Source organism: Monodon monoceros, unplaced genomic scaffold (genome assembly GCF_005190385.1).
Source record: "Monodon monoceros isolate NGI ecotype Baffin Bay Population unplaced genomic scaffold, NGI_Narwhal_1 Super_Scaffold_12, whole genome shotgun sequence".
Lineage (NCBI taxonomy): Eukaryota > Metazoa > Chordata > Mammalia > Artiodactyla > Monodontidae > Monodon > Monodon monoceros.
In genome coordinates, this window is record NW_021703768.1 from 109,386,692 (window position 1) to 109,406,248 (window position 19,557).

The 19,557-nt window shown below is 35.2% G+C and overlaps 1 protein-coding gene across 4 annotated transcripts in view; it reads right to left on the minus strand.

Annotated features, from left to right (window-relative positions):
- Nucleotides 1–19,557, minus strand: part of FNIP1 (folliculin interacting protein 1) — a 131,497-nt gene that overhangs the window by 35,628 nt on the left and 76,312 nt on the right. For all 4 annotated transcript variants that reach the window (XM_029219192.1, XM_029219194.1, XM_029219193.1 and 1 more), the window contains 4 exons: nucleotides 18,933–19,004; nucleotides 15,741–15,876; nucleotides 13,312–13,513; nucleotides 9,550–9,635 (listed from right to left, as the gene is read on the minus strand). In XM_029219192.1, coding sequence (XP_029075025.1) covers nucleotides 9,550–9,635; nucleotides 13,312–13,513; nucleotides 15,741–15,876; nucleotides 18,933–19,004 — 496 coding nt within the window. The remainder of the gene's footprint in view (nucleotides 1–9,549; nucleotides 9,636–13,311; nucleotides 13,514–15,740; nucleotides 15,877–18,932; nucleotides 19,005–19,557) is intronic.

A 19,557-nucleotide genomic window follows, 5' to 3' on the forward strand; every position in this document is an offset into this window, starting at 1 on the left:
GAAAGCATTTCCTCTAAGATCAGGAACAAGACAAGGATGCTAACTGTTGCCACTTTTATTCAACATAGTTTTGGAAGTCCTAGCCATGGCAATCAGAGAAGAAAAAGAAATAAAAGGAATCCAAACTAGAAAAGAAGAAGTAAAACTGTCACTGTCTGCAGATGGCGTGATATTACACATAGAAAATCCTAAAGATGCTACCAGAAAACTACCAGAGCTCATCAATGAATTTAGCAAAGCTGCAGGATACAAAATTAATGCACAGAAATCTTTTGCATTCCTATATACTAACAACGAAAGATCAGAAAGAGAAATTAAGGAAACAATCCCATTTACCATTGCATCAAAAAGAATAAAATACCTAGGAATAAACCTACCAGAGAAGACAAAAGACCTGTACTGTGAAAACTATGACACTGACGAAAGAAATCGAAGATGACACAAACAGATGGAAAGGTATACCATGTTCTTGGATTGGAAGAATCAATATTTTCAAAATGACTATACTATCCAAGGCAATCTACAGATTCAATGTAATCCCTATCAAATTACCAGTGACATTTTTCACATGACTAGAACAAAAGATCTTAAAATCTGTATGAAGACATGAAAGATGTTGAATAGGCCAAAGAAAATTTGAGAAAGAAAAACAGAGCTGCAGGAATCAGGCTCCCTGACTTCAGACAATACTACAAAGCTACAGTAATCAAAACAGTATGGTACTGGCACAAAAACAGAAATATAGATCAATGGAACAGAATAGAAAGCCCAGAAATAAACCCATGCACCTATGGTCAATTAATCTATGACAAAGGAGGCAAAACTGTACAATGGAGAAAAGACAGTCTCTTCAATAAATGGTGCCAGGAAAACTGGACAGCTATGTGTAAAAGGATGAAATTAGAACATTATTTAACACTATACACAAAAATAAACTCAAAATGGATGTAAGACCAGACACTATAAAACTCTTAGAGGAAAATATAGGCAGAACACTCTTTGACATAAATCACAGCAATGATTTTTACAATCTGTCCCTACTAAGAGAAATAAAAACAAAAATAAACAAATGGGACCTAATCAAACTCAAAAACTTTTGCACAGCAAAGGAAGCCATAAACAAAACACAAAGACAACCCACAGAATGGGAGAAAATATTTGCAAATGATGTGACTGACAAGGGATTAATCTCCAAAATTTACAAACAGATCATGCAGCTCAATATCACAAAAAACAAACAACCCAATAAAAAAATGGGCAGAAGGCTTGAACAGACATTTCTCCAAAGAAGACATACAGATGGCCAAGAGGCACATGAAAAGCTGCTCAACATCGCTAATTATTAGAGAAATGCAAATCAAAACTACAATGAGGTATAACCTCACACCAGTCAGAATGGCCATCATCAAAAAGCCTACAAACAATAAATGCTGGAGAGGGTGTGGAGAAAAGGGAACCCTCCTACACTGTTGGTGCAAATGTAAATTGGTGCAGCTATGGAGGTTCCTTAAGAAACTAAAAACAGAGCTATCATATGATCCAACAACCCCACTCCTGGACATATATCTGGAAAAAAACATGGTTTGAAAGGTTACATTGATCCCAATGTCCATCACAGCACTATTTACAATAGTTAAGACATGGAAACAACTTAAATGTCCATCGACAGAGGAATGGATAAAGATGAGGTATATATACACAGTGGAATATTACTCAGTCATAAAAAAGAATGAAATAATGCCATTTGCATCAACATGGATGGACCTGGAGATTATCATACTAAGTGAAGTAAGTCAGACAGAGAAAGACAAGTAGCATATGATATTGCTTATATACGGAATCTAAAAAAATATATATACATGAGATACAAAACTTATTTACAAAACAGAAACAGACTCACAGACTTAGAGAATGAACTGGTTAGCACAGGGTAAGGGTGTGGGGGAAGGACAGAGTGAAAGTTTGGGATTGACATGTACACAGTGCTATATTTAAAACAGATAACCAACAAGGACCTATTCTATAGCACAGGGAACTCTGCTCAATACTCTGTAATAGCCTAAATGGAAGAAGAACCTGAAAAAGAACAGATACATGTATATGTATAACTGAATCACTTTGCTGTTCACCTGAAACTAACACAACATTGTTTTACTCCAATATAAATAAAAAAGAAAAAGAAGATACATGGGAAAGCCCCAAATACTTGGAGATTTTAACAATACATTTCTGCAAAACATAAGGGTCAAAGAAGAAATCTCAAGAGAAATTTTAAAATAATTTGAATTAAATTTTCATTCAACTTAACAAAATTTGTGGGATCCAGCAAAAGTAGTGCTTAGAGGGAAATTCATAGCACTGAATGCACAGATTAGGGAAAAAGAAAGATCTGAAAGCAATAATCTAAGCTTTAACTTTAGGAAACTAGAGAAAGATAAGTAACATAAAACTAAAGCAAGTAGGAGAAAAGAAATAAAAAGATTAAAAAATCATTGAAATTAAAGACAAAAATCAATGGATAAACAAAACAAAATCTGGTTCTTTGAAAAGATCAAAGATTCTTTGAAAATTGATAAATTTCTATCCAAGATAACCAAGCAAAAAAGAGAAATGACAAAAATTACTAATATTAGGAATAAAAGAGGGATCCATCACTACTGATCTACGGACATTAAAAGGATAATTAAGAAGTAATATGAACAACTCTATGCTTGCAAATTTGATGACTTAGATGAACCAGACCAATTCCCTGAAAGACACAAACTACCAAAACTCACACAAGAAGAAATAGATAACCTGAATAGTCCTATATCTATTTTAAAAATTGAATCAATAGTCAATAACTCTCAGCAAACCAGGAATAAAGAGGGAACTTCTTTAACTTGATAAAGTGTATCTATAAGAAACATAACTTCATACTTAATGGTGAGAAACTTGAAGCTTTCTCACTCAGATCTGGTAAAAGGCAAGGATGAACCTTCTCACCATTGCTTTCCTACATCGTACTAGAAGCCCTTGCTAATGCAACAAGGCAGGAAAAAGAAATAAAAGATATACAGATTAGGAAAGAAGACATAAATGCCATGATTGCTTATGACTGCTTTATTCAGAAAATCTGAAAGAAGTGACCAAAAAACTCCTGGAATAAAGAGGCAGTTATAGAAGGTTGCAGGATATAAGGTTAATATACAAAAGTCAATTGCGTTCTTATATACCATCAATGAACAGTTCAAATTTGAAATTATAAACACAGTATCATTAATATTAACCAAAAAAAAGAGAAAAATCTGAAATATTTAGGTATAAATCTTTTAAAAATGTACAAGATCTATAGGAGGAAAATTACAAAACTCTGATTAAAGAAATCAAAGAAGATACAAATAAACAGCAAGCTATTCCATGTTCATGGACAGGAAGTCTTGCTATTGCTAACATGTCAATTTTTCCCAGTTTAATCTACAGATTCAATGCAATCTCAATCAAAATCCCATAAGTTATTTTGTGGATATCAACAAACTGATTTTAAAGTTTGGAGAGGCAAATGATCCAGAATAGTCAACACAACACTGAAGGAAAAGAACAAACTTGGAGGACTCATATTATCTGACTTGAAGAATTATTATAAAGATGGGGGCTTCCCTGGTGGTGCAGTGGTTAAGAATCCGCCTGCCAATGCAGGGGACACAGGTTTGAGTCCTGGTCCAGGAAGATCCCACATGCCGTGGAACAACTAAGCCCATGTGCCACAACTACCGAGCCTGCACGCTAGAGCCCACAAGCCACAACTGCTGAGCCCGTGTGCCACAACTACTGAAGTCCACGCACCTAGAGCCTGTGCTCCGCAACAAGAGAAGCCACTGCAATGAGAAGCCCGTGCACTGCAACACAGAGTAGCCCCCGCTCTGCACAACTAGAGAAAGCCCACGCACAGCAATGAACACCCAGCGTAGACAAAAATAAATAAATTTATATTAAAAAAGAATTATTATAAAGATACAGTAATCAAGACAGTGTGGTACTGCTGAAAGAATAGACAAATAGATCAATGAAACAAAACAGAGAGCTCAAAAATAGAGCCCCAGAAATATACTCAATTGATATTTGATAAAGGAGCAAAAGCAATACATGGAGCAAAGATAGTCTTTTCAACAAACGATGCTGGAACAAGTGGACATTCATATGCAAAAATATGCACCTAGACAAAGACTTTACAGCTTTCACCAAAAAAAAAAAAAAATCAAAATGGATAATAGACCTAAATGTAAATGCAAAATCATAAAACTTCTAGAGCATAACATGTGAAAAACCTTAATGATCTTGTGTTTGGTAATGAATTTTTAGATAAAACACCAAAGGCACTATTCAGGGAAAAAAAGAAATTGTTAAGTTGGACTTCATTAAAATTTAAAACTCTGCTCTGTGAAAATATTACAAGAATGAAAAGACAAGCCACAGACTAGGAGGAAGTATTTGCAAAACATGTATCTGATAAAGGATTGATATCCAAAATACACAAAAAAACCTAAAAACTGAACAATAATAAAAGCAACAAACCAAGTTAAAAATGGACGAAAGATTGAACAGATATCTCACCTACAAAGATATATACATTGCAAGTAAGTATTTGAAAAGATGCTCAACCTCATATGTCATTAGGAAACTGCAAATTAAAACAATGAAATACTGTTACACATCTATTAGTACAGTTAAAAAAAAACAAAACAAAACCTGACATATCAAATGCTGACAAGGATATGGAACAACAGCAACTCTAATGAACTGCTAGTGGGAATGCAAAATGATACAGTCACTTTAGAAGACAGTTGGCAGTTTCTTACAAATCCAAACACAGTCTTCTGTGAACATCTAGCAATTATGCTCCTAGGTACTGACTCAGTTGAACTGAAAACTTAAGTCTATACAAAACCCCGCACATGAATGTTTAGAGAAACATTATTTATAATCACCAAAAACTAGCAATCAAGAAGATCACCAAAAACTAGCAATCAAGAAGATGTCCTTCAATTGAGGTGAATGGAGAAACTGCAGTACATCCACACAGTGGGATATTACACAGTGAATTTTTTTATATAAATGAGCCATAAGCCACAAAAAAGACATAGAAGAATCTTAACTGCATATAGCTAAGTCAAAGAACCAGTCTAAAAGGGCTACATACTATATGATTCCCAGAATATGACATTCTGAAACAGGCAAAATTATAGACAGAGATCAGTAGTCAATGGGTTTGGTGGGAAGGGAGAAAGAATAGATAGGTGAAGCATAGGCGACTTTCAGAGTGGTGAAACTACTCTGTCTGATACTGTAATAGTGAAACATGACATTATGCATTTTTCAAAACGCATCCAACTGTACAATACAAAGAATGGAACTCAATGCAGACTACGGATTTTAGTTAACAATAATGTATCAATATTGGTTCATTAATTGTAACAAATATACCTCACTAATGAAATATGGTAATAATCAGTGAAACTATGGGTAGTGGGGAGAGAGCTATATGCAAAAACTTTCTGAACTGTTAGCTCAATTATTCTGTAACTCTGACACTGTTAGAATTAAATCTATTAATTACATGTGTATATACACATATATATCTACATATGTACATACACATATATATGTGAAATTAAGCTATTTACACTCTTAATTAATAATACAGAGTGGCCAAGAAATAGAGGATATAACAGATAGCCACGTCTCCAAATCTACCATTTTGTTCACGGTTTGTTTTGTTGTTTTTCATTCCCATTCCCAACACTCCAGAAGAGGGTTCATTATTCAGCCTGTATTGCGCTTGCTCCAAAGATACAAACATGGATAGTTTCAGAAAATGGAAGAGAATCAGACTGAATTTACAGACTAAAAGAGAATTGGGTCTAGATTAGTGGATATAAATCACCAACCCCTAAAACAGACGTTTAAATTTTAATAATGCTCAGTGGCCAGGACGCTACAAAATTATACGATATATGGGTTAATACAAGTGGCAGAGATAGAGCTTATGGCAAACTAGAGAGAGCCTGTCTGGCTTAAAGGCCTAAAGGTTCAAATGTTTGTAAAAAACAAGGAGGCCAAGTAAAATGTGTGCTGGCTGGAGTTCTCTCACCTACCTGTTAACCTGGTCTCAGTAACTTTATTCAACATAGATAAAATAGAAAAGCATTTATGTTGAGCCTAATGTGCCCCTCTTTTTCTTTAACTGTAGAACACTTACTGAAATATCAAATCTATTGATAGAAAATTTATCCAATGCAGCCTAAATCATTAACATTTGCTTTAAGCAACTCAGTATAATTTACCTCTTGAATCATACAAAAAGTATCTTTATATTAATTTTTAAAAATACACCTTGGAGGGTCTTCCCTGGTGGCACAGTGGTTGAGAGTCCACCTGCCGATGCAGGGGACACGGGTTCATGCCCCGGTCCGGGAAGATCCCACATGCCGTGGGGCGGCTGGGCCCGTGAGCCATGGCCGCTGAGCCTGCGCGTCCAGAGCCCGTGCTCCGCAACGGGGGAGGCCACAACAGTGAGAGGCCCGCGTACCGCAAAAAAAAACAAAAAAACAAAACAAAACAAAAAAATACACCTTGGGACGTCCCTGGTGGTCCAGTGGTTAAGACTCCATGCTTCCAATGCAGGGGGCGCGGGTTTGATTCCTGGTCGGGGAACTAAGATCCCACATGCGCAGGGTGCGGCCAAAAAACAAAACACCTCAAAGAAATTCTCATTTTAAGCAAACATCCTGACATAAAATTATTTATATAATCGTATGTTCATAAAACGATCAAATTTTGAGCTTTCACATGAAAGCTTTCAGAAACATACAAAGAGGTCTACATGAATTGAGAAGTTATGAAGATAATACAGACAGCCAAGCAAAGTCAGCTCATTAAATTTGTTTGAAATTCCATCTAGAAATATTGAGGGAATGTACTTCATTTCCTCTATACTTCATCTATAAGAAACATTTATGTATATAAAACTTGATTTAATCATGAATGGCACCAGAAATGTAATAACCTGAATTCTTAAGGTATGAACAAATGAAATTATGAATAACTTCACACATAATTCATATATAAAGAGTGAAGATGCCAATGAACTAAAGAAACAGACGGATTAAAAATACTATATTACTAAACTAGTGTTGAGTGTTTATAGTTTTAACACTGTAAGATGAAAAAGTTATAGAGATTTGTTACACAATGTGAATGTATTTAACACTGCTGAGCTGTACACTTAAAAATGGTTAAATGTTAAATTTAATGTTGTTTTACTTTTACCACAATAAAAAAAGTTTTTTTAATACTGTATTGTTTGTTAGCATCCTTCATTTGATAACTTACGAAAGGCCTAAAATGAATATGTTAACAAAAATATATGGCAGAAAATATTAGCTCTAACATAATTTTCACCGGTACAAATTATTTGCAAGACAAAAAAAGAAATAATAAAGCCTGAAATTTAATTCTCTAATGTGTTTTTCTGTACATTTCCTCTAACCACTGTGTTTACTGCACAAGAAAGATTTAAAAACTCACGTTTAACATCTTTTATCCTAAAAATTATGGTGAATAACAGATGACTAGAAAATCTTCTCCTCCTCAATAACTGAATCCAGCCAATGAATATTACACAACAGTCATAAAGCAAACTTTTTTTAAAATTTTTTACAAAACTTTTTGGCCACGTCGTGCGACTTGCAGGATCTTAGTTCCCCAACCAGGGATCGAACCCGCACCCTCGGCAATGAAAGCTTAGAGTCCTAACCACTGGACCATCAGGGAATTGCCAAGTAAACATTTTCAATTGAAATAAATTAAAAACATGATGAAATATTCCATATTAATTTAGGTTATTTTTACCATACAATTGCTATTTAATGCTTACCTATAATTCTACCTCAAAAATCATACAGAACACTTCTATAAAACATACCTTTTATTTAGGAAAATAAGTTATTTTATCATAAATTCAAAGATTCTAGAATATGGCTGAGGCAATGAAATCTCTCCTTTTGAGAGAGGTTTAAAAAACCAGATTTACTTTCACTGTGGTTTAACACAAAAAGAGAAAAATGAAGAATAAAAAAGGATCAAAGTTGAAAATAAACATGAGTTCTCTCTTACTGTCAAATTTACTAAATACACAACTCCTTAGTCATTTCCATTTAAAAAAAAAAAGTATATTACATGACATGCCTACAGTTTCACAATAGCAACCCTGCAATATCACAGGCTAAAATAGGCTTTCACTTCAAAATGTAACAGTTCACATTTAAACAAACAATTCAGAAGACCCCTAACCCATAAGGGACCATACAACACAAGCCAATGAATAAAAGTGAGGTACATGGACTACTGGTGATAATAAACCTTATGTGTACACAGATACATATTTTTAATTTTAATTATTATGCATTCATTTTTACAGCTTGCTTATTACAGCAAAGAAGGTTGATTCCCCATCTAGGGTAACAATGCACACATTCTGAAATACACTTATTTAGGTATAAAATAGGGTCAATTTAAAGAGAAACATCAAATTAAAATGGCATAGATGATATGCAGATTTGGCAATACTGCGAAGGTGAGCTGTGAATGACTTTTAAGAAGCACTGCTGTAGGTTATATTTGTCATAGAAAACAGCGGTCACATTAATGTTGGGTCTTCTGCTAAGTACTTTACATACATTATCTAATTCTATCTTTACAACAATCTATTAGATTATTACTAAATTGAATTCACAGGTATTACATTAGAAAACTAAGGGTCAAAAATGCTAACAAATCAAAGGCAGAGCCAGGGTTAGCCCACAGGTCTGTCTGTCAGGTACTAAAGTCTGAGTTCTTGGGCTAAGTGTTATGCTATTTCTCCAGTCTAAAGGAGGAAAGACTGAGAGGATGAGAGGATGAAGTAAAACTGAAATGAATCTCTTTGAGACAGAAACACATCAGTCACTTAGCGTGATTCCCAACATAAGTTCATATGTAATATGTTTCCTTGCCATAATTAGAGTGCAGTTACAGCACTTGCTGGAGCTTCAGGCTCCAAGCTTTGTTGTGTCAGAAAATACTGCTAGAAAAAGGATTAAGCAACAGAGTAATATGGAACATCAAGTTCATATTCCCTATATCCATGTATCTTTGTATTCCACGTATCTAAGAACATGTGATTACCATCACTGGTTAAATAACACTTAATCAGTCCCTACATCTAGGAGCCCAACAAAGGACAAAGCACATTTCTGCTAAAACAAGGGTCTCTTCTGGTCATATCTGCTTGTCTAGTGGTCCAGTGCTAGAAACCATACCACTGATTCCTCCCACGTGTGCTTGAATTCGAAGCACTTTCATATTTAATAACAAAGGAGTCAATGGCCCACTGAATTACACCCTCATTTGACTATGGGACAGAGAAATTTAAAGAATTAAATTTTATTAGAATAAGTTAAAAAAATAAATAAATTTTCCAGTGTACACTGCGAAACAATTCTATATTATGAAAAGCTGGAGAATAGGTACCTGAATTCATTTAGGGCATCAACTATTCGATTATATGCCAAACTCCTCTGACTGGCATCAGCTGATCTCCGGCTCATTTTCATAGCCTTGAAAGCAATCAAATAGTTAATTCTTATACTGATCATGGGCAAAATATGGGGGGGAAAAAAGTAAAAGACAAAGTCACATATTTCCACAACATTCTACCCATCATTCTTAAGTAGATATACATAAAGAAGGCACACATATTTCTAGTGGCTTTCTTTTTTTTTTTTTTGCACCTTTGGTCATTTAATGAGTATAATAAAATTCAAATTCCTCCAATGGTAAGCCTCTTACTTAACTGTCAAACCACAGAATGTCAACACACAACGAGGATGATGTTGACAGTTTCTGGGTTACGTAAAACTTTTTTCTCCCAAACAGATCATAAAATGATAAGTCAGTAACAACAGCTCCTGGGTTTCACTAATATTTCATAAACAATGGTTCTGTTAACTAAATCCTTTTTTAAAATCTAAAATATAAAGATGCTACTGAAAGATGTATCAAGTTATTAGTAATATTTGCTTTCTTAAAAACATATTTAGCCAAAGTTGATAAGTCCTGCTTTAGGTAGACAAAAAGGGGATCAGGATTAGAATATGGAGATCAGAAAGAACTTTGAAATTTTTAAAACTTTATCAAAAATATGTAATTATGCATTACTTATGTAATTACACACTATTTTTTAAATGTTTAAACATATATTTAAGAAAATGTTAGACTACTTCAGGCCAGAATCGTTCACGTTCATCCAAAAGCTTCAATAGGGTAAAAGTGACAGTTAACTTTATGTTTTCACTAACTGCTGAGAGACCCCCAATTTATAAAGAAATATTCTTTAGCTAGAATCAAGCAGTATTCTTCCTTAATTTTACCAACAATAAAAAATTTTACATTATAGATCTCAAAAGGTAGCACAGACTTTGAAATAATTCCCACAGTGCTCAGAAACAGCATCCATAGATTTTCATTAAAAAAATAAGTAAGTGATAGTTTGAAAACTGGCCCTAGAACATAACTTATTTGGATGGTTCAGTGTTTACTACATTCTATGATTAATTACCAACTACAGAACGTTCTAAACTAAGTCCTATTCATGTATATGAAAGTATTCACTCAGCTTTATCTTTCAGCTTTATTAAGAAATAAGATGTTAAACTTGAACAAATATCCACACAACTCTAAGTACTGCAATGTGCACTTTCGGTATAGAATGAACAAAACATTAAAACATTTAAAAAGTAATGTTTAATGAGTTCTATAGTGCCTGAATATTTCAAGTTTTATACAAAGTTTAAACACTTCTTCAAGTAACTGAAATGTCAGTTCAACCACAGCTTAATATTCCATGTATTGACTTTGGCAACAACAGACTACAAAAAGAGACAGCAGCAAACTGCAGAAAATGTCACCAGTGCTGAACTTCTGAAAAAGTAAATGAAAATGTACTTTACTCATCTGCTCAGTAAAATGGTACTGCTAATAATCTATTTGTCTTTTAACAGATTTAATGTAAATAACTAATATAGTGTCTTCTCTAGAGGCAGATGATCCTCAGACACTAATGAGTTACTGAAATGCATCCTCTGCTTTCTAGAACATTCTAATTGGTCTCGCATCTCTACTCTCTTTTACTAGTCTCTTATAAACATACTGCCAAAATAATGTTCCTATAGTACAATTTGAAGACAGCCTAACAAAGTCAAAAATTCTGGCAAGCATTCTAGACTCTCTGTGATCTGGTCACCATTAACTCTGCCAGCCGTATCACTCACTACTCCTCTTTGTATCTTTTCCTTTCTGCATATTGTCACAGGGATTAAGAACTTTAGTTACACCCACTGATAGTTCAACTTATAGGAATCTCTTATAAAATATAATCTGGAAAATTCACCAAGATGTTAACTGCAGTGTAGCTATAACTGTGAAAAAGCAGAAATGACCTAATAAAAAAGTTATTTAAATGGAGGAAAGCCACTAAAATATATTCAAGAACCATTTAAAATGAGAAATGTGTATGTTAACAATGATGAATTTTTCAAAATGGGCACATAATTAAAACAGCATGAACACAGCACAGTCCCAATCAAGTAAAAGTACAATACACATAGAAAAGGCCTGGGTAAGACTTTCAGCAAAATGTTAATGAGTTATCTTTGGGCAACAAGGATATTAATTTTTCTTGTTATTCTGCAATATCCATTTTTCAAAACTTTGTTTAAAAAACCCTACACATCCTTTAAGATACAGTTCAAATGAAACATCTTCCCAGTAGGAAGTCATTTTTCTTCCCTATGAACTCCTAAAAAACTTTGATTTTCCTTCTTTTTTAGTTATCTTTATGTTCTATCGTATATTCACAATTTTCTTACTTTACATCAATTTATTACATGCACTATCAGCAGCATTTGACACAACTGATCACTCCTAACCTCTTAAACTACTTTCTTCACCTGGCTCACCCCTAAAAGTACTCTCTCTTGTTTTTCCTCCTATTTGAATGGCCAATCCTCAGTCTCCCCTGCTGGTTCTCAATTCCTCAAATTTTAACTACTGAAATGCTCTACAAATCAGGCCTAGGATCTCCTCTCCTCTCTTCTCTCTCTCAATCAGTTTCTTGGTTTAAAATACCATATATACACTGGTGACTGTCCAGCCTGGACCTTTCCCCTAAACTCTAGACTCACAACAACTTGGATGTACAGGAGGCACTGCAAACAAACTGCTGATCTTCCTCCACCAAACCTGTTCCATTTGTAGTTTTCCCATTTTAGTACTGGCAATTCCATCCTTCTTACTGCTCAAAAGAAAAATCCCAAGTCAACCTCTATTATTCTTTCTCTTAACCCCAATTCGGTCCATCAGCTAATCTCCTTAGCTCTATTTTCAAAAATATCCAGAATCCAACCACTTGTCACCAATTCCATCACGAAAGTGCTTTAAGTATCCACCATCTCTCACCTGAATTACTTCAACAGCCTTGTAACTGATCCCAAAGCATCCACCTTTGCCCCTGAAATCTATTCTCCATCAGCAGTAAGAGTGATTCTCATGAATAATGTCATTTCCCTGCTCAAAACACTCCAACGGTTTCCCATCTTTCTTAAGAGTAAATGCCAATGCTCATACCATGGTATCCTATAAATTCCTACATGATCTGGTCCTATTTCTAACTTAGCCACTTTGGCATCCTTACTCCTCCTTGCTGATGCTCAAGCATCAGGCTTACTCCTTTCAGATGGTTATAGCTGACTTCCTCCATATCTCTGGACCATATGTCATTTTATCAGGAGCTTTCTTGACTATCTTATAAAAATTTGTAATCCTTCCATCCAGCATTCCTTAAAAAGCTTTCTCTGTTTTATTTTTCTCCATAGCACTTATTACCATCTAAAATCTTATATATTCATTTGTTTATTTTCTATGCCATGAGGTCAGGAGTGTTGCTTTTTTTCACATCTTATCCTCAGTTGCTAGAATAGTGCCTGCCACATTCTAGGCCCTCAAATACTTATTTATTGAATGGATAAATGACATTACATCTTTTTTTTAGGTAGTAGGCTTCTTAAAAGGAGCTGAAGTCTACTTTGCATCTCTCAGATCACTTTGTAGGGTACCTGCACAGATTCTGTTAATTTTTCTGCCAAATGAATAAACACAATGCTTAAACAAGAGAATAAGATTCAAAGGAAAATAAAATAAAAAATATAAATAAACCATAAACATGACTATGCTTACCTGTTCTATTGCACTCTTTAATTTGTTCATGTGGCTTTCAAACAGAGGAAAATGTGAAAAAAAGAATTCATTAAATTTGTTACTTTCATCTTCATCTTTGGATAATGAAAAGATTACCCCAATTGCAATCTTCTTTTTCCTCACAATCCCTGGGTTAGGGCCACAGCTCTCCTCTGACAGATTAAAGCTTTCTTCTATAGACCTTAAAAATAAATGGTTTTTCATTTTAAAAAAATATAAAAATAATTAAATTCACAATTCAATCCCCTTGCTAATTAAATGTAGGCAAGCTAAAGGTCTTCCAGTGTTTTATCAAGTAAATCTAAAAATCCATACCAATTGTGTATCTCTTTGAGAAATCTACTGGCTATTCCTTTATACTCATATTTTTGTAAGAAATTTTAATAGAGAGTCAGATTGGAAATATTTTTGTTCAATTAGAAGTCACTAAAAAAGTAGATAATCCCAATGTATAACCAACCTAAAAGAGCCTGAATTTTAAGGTTTATAGATGAGTCTGATATAATCTCTTCACTGTTCTAGAATCTACTTATCTCCCCTTTAGATTCCAGGAATAAAATCAAAGGTGAAGGAATAAAGGGAGTGAATAAAAAAGGAAACAAGAAGCTTCATCATCTTTAGCTGTACTTAACACAGACTAAAAAAAAAAATCTATCAAGAATGAATTAACTTGCCAAAATAGAAACATGAAAAACTGAAATATCGAAACATGCAGTTAAATGGATCAAAGACCAAAACAGAAGAGTTAAAACTATAAAACCCTTAGAAGAAAACATAGGGTAAAAGCTTCATGACACTGGATATGGCAATGGTTTCTTGGATATGACACCAAAGGTAAAGGCAACAGAAGAAAAAAATAAATAAATTGGGCTACATAAAAATGAAAAACTGTTGTGTATCAAAAGAAATTATCAACAGAATGGGTAACTAATCAAATGGGACAAAATATTTGCAAAGCATATATCTGATAAGGAATTCATATCCAGAAATATATAAAGAACTCCTACAATTCAACAACAACCACCAAAAAAAACACCTGATTAAAAAATGGGTAAAACACTTGAATAGACTATCAAAGAAAACATACGTATGGCCCATAAGAAAGCAAAAACATGCTCAACATCACTAGCCATCAGGTAAATGCAAATTGAAACTACAAGGAGATACCACTTCACACCCATAAGGATGGTTATTACTAAAAAAAAAAAAAAAAAAAAAAGGAAATTAACTACTGGTGAGGATGTGGAGAAATTAGAACTCTTGTGCAGTTCTAGTCAGGGAAATTTCTTAGCGGTACAGTTGTTAGTACTCCACGCTTTCAGTGCAGGGGACACGTGTTCAATCCCTGGTCAGGGAACTAAGATATGCAGCGTGGCCAAAAACAAAAAAACACCCTGGCCATTTCTAGGGCGAATGAAAGTAAAATGGTACAGCCACTGTGGTGAAGAGTATGGCAGTTCCTTAAAAACTTCAATAGAGAATTATGATATGATCCAGAAATTCCACTTCTGGGCATATAACCAAAAGAATTGAAAGTGGAGACTTGAAAGGTATTTGTAGACTCACGTTCATATCAGCATATTCACAACAGCCAAAAGGTGGAAGCAATCCAAATGTCCAAGGACAGATGAGTGGATAAACAAAATGTATATACAATGGAATGTATATGTATATACAATGGAATACAATGGAATGTTAGTCATAAAAAAAATGAAATTCTGATACATGTTACAATATGGGTGAACCCTGAAGGCATGCTAAAGTGGAATAAGGCAGACATAAAAGGATAAATATTCTATGATTCCACTTATATGAGGTATGTAGAGCAATCAAATTTACAGAGAAAAAAAAATAGCATAGTAGTTCCCAGGGGCTAAGGGGAGGGAGGAATGGGGAATTATTGCTTAAAGTGTATAAAGGTTCAGTTTGTGGAGATAAAGTTCTGGACGTGAATGGCTATGGCTGCACAACAATGTGAAGGTACTTAATGCCACTGAACTATACAGCTAATAATGGTTAAAATAGTAAATTGTATGTTATGCATAACTTACCACAATTTTAAAAAATGTAGTACACTTTAAAAGTTTCCAGTTCCAGACTTGAAAAATACAAAATACAAGGTCCAGGCTCTTAACATACACAATTGTGTTAAAGGAACTATTCAATCTTGTGGTAAATTAAAAGTCCCGGCCTTCCCTGGTGGTGCAGTGGTTGAGAGTCCACCTGCCGATGCAGGGGACACGGGTTCGTGCCCCAGTCCAGGAAGATCCCACATGCCGCGGAGCGGCTAGGCCCGTGAGTCATGGCCGCTGAGCCTGCGCATCCGGAGCCTGTGCTCCGCAACAGGAGAGGCCACAACAGTGAGAGGCCTGCGTACCGCAAAAAAAAAAAAAAAAGTCCCAACTTACCATCTAGGAAACACCCCATTCTCCAAACTTGTTGTTTGGCTACGTCGCCAGCGTCGCTGGTAGCTGCTGGCACAACTTCGGGTAAGTGAGGAGTTTGGAGAGGGAAATGGTGTAATAAGCAAGCTGCTGAGAGATGCTGTCAAGTCAGAGTAAGAACAAGTATAATGTATAAGTTAATAATTACTAAAAACAAGAACAGATTTCTTTTTAACAAATTTAAGAGTGGTGACTCAAATTTTCCATTTTGCTGAATGAGGCTCTAAAATTTCCATTTAAAAAAATACATCATTGTTGGAGCAAGGTCCCAGAAAAATATCACATACTAAAAGTGAGCTGGCAAGAGACCCTGATACAATCCCCTTTTGACATCCTTACCTTCCCCACCCCCACCCCAGACGAAAATGCTACTTTGAAATAAAGCTTTATTCCTTTGGCCATGACACTGTCTCCTAGCTTAACTGAATCCTTAGTCCTTAAATTAAATACGATGCAGTTCAATTCCAATGCAGCAGCTGGATTTTAAGAACAAAAGCTAATTTGAAAATAAGTGTTTGAATGCCATTTAAAACGTCATTTAAAAGTACTCATGGAGGGGGGCTTCTCTGGTGGCACAGTGGTTGAGAGTCCACCTGCCAATGCAGGGGACACGAGTTCGTGCCCTGGCCCGGGAAGATCCCACATGCCGCGGAGCGGCTGGGCCTGTGAGCTGTGGCCACTGAGCCTGCGCGTCTGGAGCCTGTGCTCTGCCACGGGAGAGGCCACAACAGTGAGAGGCCCGCGTACCACAAAAAAAAAAAAAAAAAGTACTCATGGAGGGACTTCCGGGGCGGTCCAGTGGTTAAGACTCCACAATTCCAATGCAGGGGGCACAGGTTCGATCCCTGGTCGGGGAACTAAGATGCCACATGCTGCGTGGCAGCCAAAAAAAAAAAAAAAAAAAAAAAAGAAGTACTCATGGATCACTTGTGCATAGGTAGCCACCTCTGAATGCTTGGGTACTTTTACCAAGAGTCATGACTATACCTATCAAGCTCCAAGAAAGAGTAAATCCTATAGATTGCTCTCTGGAACATTGCTCTCTGGAACACTGCTCTCTGGAACAATGCTCTCTGGAACACTGCTCTCTGGAACAATGCTCTCTGGAACAGACACATCCCAATAGAGTCCACTCTGATTATAAGTGCTGCAATCCCCTAACTATGGAAATTATTCTCTTCTGAAAACCCTTCTCTGCAATCCAAAAGCTCTGTTTCCTGCCTGGGGTATTAAAAGCTAAAATCCTTTCTTTTATGGGGGGATTCTCTCCTTCTCTCCACTTAATCTAGAGAGAAAAAGACCTCAAGGGCTTGCTTTTGTTTAAAAATATTATAGATTCCCATTTTCATCATTATAAACACACACTGAAAATTTGTAAAATAATCAAAAGAGAAGTATTGTTATCATCTAGAAAAAGATACATGCCAGATGATATATTATTTTGGATACCGGGACTGAAAACTAAGAGATTATCATTATGAAAATATGTTCATTTGAATTCTGACAAATTCAACGGTAAAGGGGAGAGCTCTATGTGCCATGCAAACATCAGGGCCGCCAATGAATTAATTCTGGACTACTTTCTTGAAAATACCACATTTTATCAATTAGTAGTATAAAACTTTGTAGTCTAAGATTAGGCATGTATAACTAATCTGGGTATGGCTTCTGTGAGAAATCAAATGTTACTCTAAATTTGGAAAAGCTCTGTTTTATCAAATTCTGGTATTAAAAATAACACAATCAGAAAAAGGAAGAAAATATACAATTAACTTAAACAGCATATATGAATTCAATGGCTTGAAGAAGCTTTACAGATCAGTCTTGCCAGGCCCTTCAATTTACAGATGAAGAAAATGAAGTATAGAGACATTAATTTATCACTTCTGAAATCTTGGATAAATAATGAAAACTAAATTCCTGCCACAGAAAACTAAATCTCTAGATTACATAGATGCAAACAGTATTAAGAGAAATACACTCCAGATTAGTTCCTAAGAACAAAAATAACTCAATTAGAAAAGAAGGGTGAGATTATTTGAAAGATGAGACTTCTCCTATTAGAGTAGTGGTTCTTAACTCGAGCTGTCCATCAGAATCAGTGGTTGAGTTTTTCATTTTTTGTTCCTCAAATACAGATGCCTAAGCCTTTCTCTAGGGTAAATCAAGAATCTTCAAGAGTAGAGCCCAGGTATCTGAAAAATTTTCTTGAAATTTCTCATGCATAACTAGGGATTACAATATATGGGAAGTTCGGAATCTCCAGACTCAAAACTGACTTGTGAACAATTTAGATAGCAGAGCCATGCAATGTGACAACACATACAGATAATCACAGTGGATAAAGTTTCTCATACCTAACAATAATTCAAACTTAACAGTACTCCACCTTTCTCTTATGCTGATCTCTGAGCCCTGACACTTTTCCTTTTAACTGAAATGTCCTTCTTTCATGCCTTTGGCCAGATAACTCCTATTTATTTCAAGTATCAACACTCTGTAAAGCTTTACTCACACCCTGCCCCTTGCCCAGGCTAAGTTAGGTGCCGTTTTTCTGAACCTCTGCACAGGTCTATCTCAGAACACCTCAAACAATAAACTATGACAGATGATTTTCCTGGCTATTCTCTCATTAGAAGCTGTGCTCGTTAAGGATAGAATCTGGGGGTTTTTTTGTTTTTTTCTTTTTAATCCTCACAATGTTTCAATAAAACTTTGTCAAATTTTGGAAGAGTACGTATTTCAAAGAAATATGTATAACACTAGCTCAAAATGCCTAAGCTCCTCTGGGCAAGAGACAGTCTGACACTTTAAACCCTAGTTAGGAGAAAACAGATATAAGCAAATGTGTTTTTTCTACTATGCTATCTAAGCAGTCTCTTGAGCAATATTATTTTTCTTATACTGGCTAAGCCTAAGCCAGCGTGTATTCATCCAGGCCGTGTTCCACCAGGCACATTTACTATTAAACATGAAAATTTTTTAATTTAAAATATTTATCTCTGCTGTTTCTACCATCCTCTTGTAAGGCTAATATCAATACTAACAAACTGTGCACATAAAACTGGATGATAAAAGCAAAGATAAAAAAGGAAATCAATGTCAGCTAACAGTGATCTCATCAAAAATTGGATTAATACATGAACCTGTCATTACCAGAGCGTGCTATGCCACTGTCTCTGTCCTCATTCAGCTCTCTTCCAGGCATGTCCATTGGGTTGCTGTGAACTGCAAATCAAGACAAAACTGTGACTTATAAAATACAGTGCTGTTCAGGTTGATGTTGTTCCTTTTATGTAGCAAACTAAATCATGCTCATCTCATTGCATTCCTTTATTTTTTTCAACAGCATGGCACAAACCCAACACCAAGAGCTATTACTCAGTTGAACAAGCTTTGAGATCTCTCTGAAGATTTGACATATAATATGAAATAATCTATGGTATAATACCTAAAGAAGCAAGGAATGACTAAAATAAGTATTTCAGAAGCATATTCAATGATATATGAATATATTCACAATATACTGCTAAATGAAAAAAAGGCAATCTACTGACCAGTAAGAATGATGGTTGCTGGGGCTAAGTGACTGGTATATGATGGTTGTCTGCTATTCTGCCTATAAAAATGTATGTTTAAAAATTCTCCATAATAAAAATTTTAAGAAAGCTGAACAGTATAACCCCAATTTTGTTTTAAAACAAACAAAAAAAATAAGAAGGTGATTTCCAGTTGACAAGATGGCTAATATATTTTTTTGCCTATTTTTCATATTTTCCAA